Source organism: Anarrhichthys ocellatus, unplaced genomic scaffold, assembly GCF_004355925.1.
Source record: "Anarrhichthys ocellatus isolate YVR2014 unplaced genomic scaffold, GSC_Weel_1.0 scaffold14, whole genome shotgun sequence".
Lineage (NCBI taxonomy): Eukaryota > Metazoa > Chordata > Actinopteri > Perciformes > Anarhichadidae > Anarrhichthys > Anarrhichthys ocellatus.
In genome coordinates, this window is record NW_022280044.1 from 3248272 (window position 1) to 3255901 (window position 7630).

Below are 7630 nucleotides of genomic sequence, written 5' to 3' on the forward strand. Positions count from 1 at the left end.
AGGAAATGTTGGGTTTATATTAGCAGTAAGCGCTCAGATATGCCAATAGGAGAGTGAATAGTAAACGCTAATTTACTGTGAATCATTCAAACTCAAGAAGGCAATTTGAGAAGGGCTGCCACTAACAATCTAAACATCTATACAGTGAGGTAATTACACAATGTAAATGCATTGTTAGGCTGATAGAAATAGGGTTTGTTTTCATAATTATTAAGGATTATAACTAACTGAATGTTCCCATATATATAAATGGAGTAAACTGCACATTTTGGCTTAAAATAAGCTTTTGTTCAAACTCTGAGAATTCTATGCCCTCCTTAAAAAAAAAAAAGAAAAGTACTGTATTTATCACTTTTGCTCCTTTTCAACATATCCCGTAAATGTTGATCATATCATCATGTAATGATACGCTAACTACGTGATGATCTACTGCTCCAGGGTAAGGACGAGATGCTGACCAGCATCCCCTTCGCACGGCCCCAGGACTGTGGCCCGTCTGTGGCCATAGTGACCAAAGTCAACCGCATCCAGGACCAGCTGGTGAAGAAGAACGACATTGAACTGCACATGCACCTCAACCGGCTGGAGATTGCCCCGCAAATTTACGGCATGTCAGTATTTACACCTGTATTTCAGGGCGTCTGATACTTTGAAGCTTAGCTGTACACAAACACAGTTACCCTGTTTCCCTTTCTGTCCGTCTGTCCTGCAGCCGGTGGGTTCGTCTGTTGTTCGGCCGTGAGTTCCCGCTCCAGGACCTGCTGGTGATGTGGGACGCCCTCTTTGCTGACAGCATCACTCTGGACCTGGTCGACTACATCTTCGTGGCTATGCTGCTCTACATCCGAGACGCTCGTACGCTCCATTTATTACTGAAATAATCCAATAACGCCATGTGTTGTCTTCGGAGCATCACTTGACTGGAAGAATGTGACTTACTCCACCTCATTTAATCTGACGGAGTCATATTGCTTTAAATATAATACAGTAGATATTTGCTGCCATACTAGATGGAGATTTAAGCTCTAATGTTGGCAAACATCCTGTATTGTCCCTGCTTACTATAAGTGTCTTTAAGTAAGACATTGAATCCCTGCTGCTGTAGAACCGATGCCAAGGGACTACATGCACACGGCAATTCAGAAGACTTTTCAATCAATCTTATGCTAGAATTGATAGGAACGCTTGGAGAAAATACATTTTGACTCACTTGATTCTTTCCAGCATCACTAATACTGCATTTGTTGTCTGTTTCAGTCATTGCTAGTAACTTCCAGACCTGCCTGGGCCTGCTAATGCACTACCCTCCATTAGGAGACATCAACTCCCTGCTGCAAAAGGCTCTATTCCTCCGAGATCCCAAAGTAAGCAAACCACACCCGCAGAGGTAGTTGGAACAACATTGTTCTGTTGTAACTGCACATGCTGATTTTGTTTCCAAGATCAACAGCTGTGTGGTTTAGTGTTTGTTTGTTACTCTTCAATTTCCCCGAAAGTCCCATCGTGGTATATTAAGCGCTTTCACTATGCCTGACCGGTCACAGGTTCAAATGGAGAAGAGAAAGTGAGGATTATTCGGTTCTCTACACAGGAGGTACTGCTCTTGTAAAATAATTCCTCTTTTTCTATGCAGAGATGGGAGAATATTTGCAGAAGTAAACGCTTACCACACACACAACACTGGGCTGAAATCCTTTAACATCGTGTAGACCAAAAAGTCTTATTGCGCTGTGAAAAAACGCTAGGGCGCTAAAAGGGAAGTTCAAATTGGCAGCAAATGTTTCCGTGTCACACACTTCAGTGGTTACATATTAGTGATTTTAAGGCACTTACTGTAAATACATGAAGCACAGGTGCAGTCAATGAATCGGTAAATCCGGTTGATAAGAAAGAGGAAGTTGCACAGATATAGACCTGTTTAATATCTATATATTGTGTGTAACGCATGAGTAAAGAGTTCTAAATGTTAGAAACCTGCAACATTTGAATAACAGCAGAGGTTGAGACAGTCACACTTTTTGACTGTTTTATCCATTATCCCTTACAAACAGGAAGCTCATAGTGACTAGAAAACATTCTGCAAGACTTAGAAACCTCAACAGCAACAACGCTCAGGACAGTAGGAAGACACAGCTACCTAAAAAACATTCTCCCCAGATACCACATATTTTGTGTGCAGCTTTGTTTTTCAGTAAACCACGATCATGAATTTGAATATAGAATTAAAAACCTGTGTGTATATACTGTATATATGTGGACTACAACATTAGTACTTCTTTGACCTTAGCTATCACCCCACCGTCCCGCTTCAAACCATCTTCTGTTTCTCCTCTGACTTCACTGACCCGTACTTTATACAAACACAACTCGCCACACTCCTGTCCACTACTCTCCTGGGAGGACAAATGCAGGAAGGTGCTGATCCAACATGACAGTCCCCCCCAGGTGAAAGACCATGTCACTGCACGTCCACATCACGTTGCACCTGGGGGAGGGGGGGGGCATCATCCCTGATGACAGTGGGGCAAAGGGGGAGCAGGAAAGATGCTCGTTGCTCATATGTACTGACTCAGAAACATCAAGACACTCATATTTGCTTGTTGATGTAGTCATGCGTGCACACATTTGACGTGTTTACTCTTGTTTATCATGCACACCAGAGACATTTCTTCTGACTTAAAAAAGAAAAAAATGTTTATTGTGTCCCCTTTGTAGAACTATCCACGACCGGTTAACTACCAGTTCCAGCAGAACCTGGATTACTACAAAACCAGGGGAGCTGACCTGATGAACAAGACACGGTAAAACACGCACACAATTGTTCAAGAAAAACAAGTCAGTGTACCCTTTTAAATAGTCTACTTTTATCTGAAAATAGTATTCTAAGTAATTGTAGTTTTAATTTGCTTTTTGCCAACACTAATCCTCTTGTAGACTTTTCAAGTGGCTGTAAAAATAAAAAGGTTTTGTCTTCACAGAGAACAGAGGTTGATTTTTATTGGTTCATAGCAGATTTCACAGATCATCTCTTTTCACATCAGAAAAAGTACCAAAATGTACATAGAAACTTCTAAAAACCCTTCACCACCCATTCATATGTTACAAACAGGTGTGTAATCAAAATATGTCTCAATACATTGCTCAAACTGCAACAGTTCTCACCAAGTGTTTTGACCTGCCTGATGAATCAGCAGTTCTGGATAAAGGTCTGAAAGCGTTCTGCCGACAGGAATTTGTTTTTCCTTATTCACTTCAACATACTTGTGTCTTTCCAGCTCTGGTCCCAGTACAAAAACGGCCCCGCTCAACATCAACAAGGTCTCCAACAGCCTGCTGAGCTTCGGCAGGAAGCTCATCGCTCCGGCAATATCGGGCGGGTCCGGCGGCATCTCACCAATCAACAGCGAGGTACATTCCTCCTCTTCCTCCTCGTCAACGTCCCCCGCGTCGGCACCAGCACCTGCCCCCGCCCAGTCTCAACCGCTGGCCGAGCCCCCATCAAGCCAAGCCCCACCGCAGACCCAGAGCCACGCCCAGACTCAGCACTACCGCCTGCTCAAGTCCGAGAGCATGCCTGTCCACCTCAGCAAAGGTTAGCAGCTGGACACACACACATTTGCACTTTAGTTCGCTGGTATTTAATTTGTAGATTGGCTGCATGTACAGTTTTTCACCAGTGCACATTATCTGAATACCTGTAAACGTTTGTTTGTGTGGGCGTGGCAGCATCAGCTTTGACTCTCCGATCTGTTCGATGTAGTTTCAGGTGGTCTCTCTCAGGACTCTCTCCCAGCCCAGACAGTAAACGGACATTAGTGTCCAGAGCATGTAATGGTAAACTTTGACCAGCAGAGGGAGATCACAGCTCGCCACATCAGTGGAAATTATACTGATAACATCAACGTCATGGTTGTGTTGTGGCATCTGCTGTCAGCATTGCTTTGAACATGTACTCAAGAGCTTGTCGTGTGTGTGTGTGTGTGTGTGTGTGTGTGTGTGTGTGTGTGTGTGTGTCCAAGACACAGTTGAGACACTTGTTGTTGTTGTGTGCAAGTTTGCCTTTTTAAAAATGCAAAGAAACATGGTTTCCTCTTGTCCTTCTGCTATAGAGGCTTCCAATCATTTTTAGTTATAGTTACTTAATTAATTCAAACAAATATTTTACATATGATTAATTAATGAACATCATTCACGGAGCCACAGCAGATGCGCCGATTGGTCTGACTCTCCACGTCCCCCGGCCAACATAAGACAGCTCGCCAATCAAAGCTCCTGCTGCTGCTCTGTGGGTCGGATCTCCTTTAAGTTTTAGGTGGCACACTGGTTACACATCTTTAAATTCAATTATTTTATAAGTCGACGCTAAGACAAACTCAATACTGTAAATGTAAAAGAAGTTCAAAAAGTGAAATTAATTTAGCCATCCCATTTCAAAATTCAGTTATTAATGCTTCATTTAAATGCAAACGTAAGTGCTTTTTTTACAATTCCTTTAATTATTCCAATTATTGCACAATCAAGGCTTCATATTCTTATTGTATCCTTCTACTCCTTCATTTAAAATGAACCTATTTATGAGACACACTGATCCAACGGTCATGAATGCACATCCATGCTCAAGCAGTATTGTACTGTTGTAAAAGAGTGTGATATAATTGATTTCTTTAATGGATGCTGTGGACATATTGTATTAATACCCCCCCCCCCCCCTCTCTTTCTCAGGCCAAAGCTCCAGGACAGTTAGCTCCTCTCCCAGCATAGAAAGCCTCTCCGGTGTGCGGCCTCAATCCTCTGCCTCCCCGCCTCTTCCCCCCTCCAGAGGGAGTGATGTCAGCACTTCATCTCCGCCCCTCTCGGCCACCAAGAAAGAGTCGTTCTTCAACATCACTCGCTCTCGCTCCCACAGCAAGTCCATGGGCAAGAAAGAGTCGGTGAGCAGTCCGACCTGTAATCTGTTCTCGTAAACTTTCATTTTTTTTTTGCTGACCGACTGTCTGCATGTCTAGTCCTCTGTTGGTCTCTCTTCTTAATATTCTCTCACAGTTCCAGCACTAACTCATCTCTGGGGTTTCTTGACCCTCTACTTACCACGCTCCCCTTTGTTACCCTCTGCTTTTGCAACAGGAGGAGGACCTGGAAGCCCAGGTATCCTTCCTGCAGGGCCAGATCAACGATTTGGAGGCCATGAGCAAATTCTGTGCCAAGATGATGAACACTCACATCTGTGAGTAGCTAGAAATGTACACCAACCATGTTCACTTTCAGCATGTAAAACATTATTTCATATGTGTGCACTAGGTTGCAAATGGGGTGTTTTAACTAGGGGATTTTGTTGCTGTTTGTATAGCTTAGTGAGTGACAGCTTATCACATGTCCACAGGTAATATCCAAGAAGTGATTCTCCAAGAACACCTGGAGAAGGAGGACGAGGTCCTGGTGTCACTGGCCGGACTCAAACAGGTGAGTCTGAGCAAGTGTACATTGTCTGTGATATGTTTTTGTACTTCTACTATCTTAACATGTGCGTCTTCTTCTCCGTTTGTCTGTTTCTATCACATTGACGCGTCGCCTCGGATCCTGTCAGATCAAAGACATCCTTAAGGGAGCGCTTCGCTTCAACCAAAGCCAGCTGGAGGCCGAGAACGAGGAGATCTCCATCGCTGACGACCACTACACCGTCACAGCAGCCGCTGAAACGGCTCTGAGAGCCAAAAATCTCCACGGTGGCCACCACCACCACCAACAAGGAAACAGCAGGCCGAGCCGGGTCTCTGATCTGGACGGGGGGGCCGTGAGCACGGAAGAGAAGGAAGAGGAGGAGCCGGCGATGGCCCCACCTGAGCGACAGGTTCATTTACAATAATCCATCTTTTAGGCTGCTGGTACTGGAGCACTGTCTGCATCTATCGGTATCAGTTCGGACAGGATTAGTTTGGTCTCATTATTTGACCTTTTGATCCAGTGTTCAGTATCTTTAAATCCGATCATTTTCATTCCAAAAATGTTACCCTGTTTGCGAAAATGATCCAATGTTTGTGCCAGGACTGTATTCTTTGCAGGATTAGGCCGCTAAAGCTTTCCATTAGGAATGAATCACCCAGAGTTATGCTGCTTCAGACAGCAACTAAATTGTTGCATTTGAATACATTGAGCTTTTGGGCCAAAGATGCAGCAGACAGTGCTTATACAGTTCATGGACACATCTTCTACATCCACTTACTGCACTAGATTAAGTAGTGTAAATCATTTAACAGAGTGTCTATTTGCACCCGGGAGAGAATAGTCCCACCGTAACTATTCGGCTATTTACACCTGGCTCCCTGATCTCCTGCCTAGTAGCACAAAGAGCGACAAAGTACATCCAGGGAGGAGGTTGTGGTGGATGGAAAGCTCAAACAGCAGACTGGGGTTCGTGTCGTGTGAGAAACCTATTTTTAGACTTGACTGACTTGTTTTTTTTAGTGGCGGTTTGTTTAGGTTAAGGCAATAAAGCTATGTTCAAATAGCATTCATTGTTGGCTTCTAACACCTGGGATGCTAATGGCATCTGCAATAATTTCAAGTGAGGGTGGCAGAATTTCTGCTAACGCAAGAAAAAGACACCATCTCTCATGTGCAGGTGGCGTCTTGCCTCGGCTCCGAGGGTAAGAACTGGGACGACTACATCCTCGTGTGCCAGGACGGAGACCCGGCTGCTGCTGCTGCTGCTGCTGCCGACGGAGGAGGAAAGGCTGCAGCCGAGCGCACCCCTCCGATCAGGCGAGGGCGCGGCCTGGTGCGAATGGAGCCCGAGGGTGCGGCCGGGACCTTCCATGACCCCCTGATGGCCGGCATCACCTCGGGCTCCTCCAGCCCAGACGAGGGCTCCACCAACAGCAAGGACTCTGACTTCACCATTGTCAACCCGAACGACCTGTGAACGAGCCAATCCCTCTGCTCCTCTTACACCTGTGTCATATCCCATTCACAGGATGTGGTGTTTAAAAAAAAAACTGACATGGGATAAGAGGGTGGGATCTGCAGTTTTTGGGGGAGCACTGCCGGAGCTGCTGTCGGCTAAAAAAAATTGCACATTTGTACTGTGACACTTCCAGTCGTAAATACCTTCTAGTCTGTCTCTTTACCTGTTATCTGTGCCACTTCAGCCCCGTCTAAGCTGATGCCATCTTATTTACCTAATGCCTGTCTCCTCGGTATGTTGGGTCCTGTCGCTCATGATATTTAATTGTAGCACCCTACTCTACCAGAGAGGGTGCCATTGAACTGCTTACCCTGTCACTACATGATTACTCTGCTGGACCTCAAACTGCAATTTCTATACAGGGGAGGAGTCTCTCCTCTCGAGATTACTGTAAAGATTGGGAGTGTGATCCTCTGATTCTTCTGAATGTGGAGTTCTGGCCATACCTGTGTCTATGTCCTTACAGAGAAAACTCTCTCCTCTGATACTCAAAGGAAAGGATGATGTCCTCCTTATCGAGGGCAGCCCCCCCCCCCCCCCCCCTGAACCAGTGCCTCTGACCATTATTCGTCTCTCAACCAAACAAAACCTAACTCTGTGATCTTATTCGTTTTGTTAGATTTCTTATGTTATATTTTTTTTTTTTTAAGAAAATATTTTTTACCCTGT

At 44.8% G+C, this 7630-nt stretch overlaps 1 protein-coding gene across 1 annotated transcript in view; it reads left to right on the plus strand.

Moving 5' to 3' along the window:
- tbc1d5 (TBC1 domain family, member 5) overlaps nt 1–7602 on the plus strand; it is a 19726-nt gene extending 12124 nt beyond the window's left edge. The window contains exons 8-17 of the mRNA XM_031854236.1: nt 414–611; nt 713–855; nt 1258–1364; nt 2716–2801; nt 3276–3592; nt 4723–4931; nt 5125–5224; nt 5381–5460; nt 5585–5848; nt 6620–7602. Coding sequence (XP_031710096.1) covers nt 414–611; nt 713–855; nt 1258–1364; nt 2716–2801; nt 3276–3592; nt 4723–4931; nt 5125–5224; nt 5381–5460; nt 5585–5848; nt 6620–6919 — 1804 coding nt within the window. The 3' untranslated portion in view covers nt 6920–7602. The remainder of the gene's footprint in view (nt 1–413; nt 612–712; nt 856–1257; nt 1365–2715; nt 2802–3275; nt 3593–4722; nt 4932–5124; nt 5225–5380; nt 5461–5584; nt 5849–6619) is intronic.
- The last annotated feature ends 28 nt before the right edge of the window (nt 7603–7630 follow it).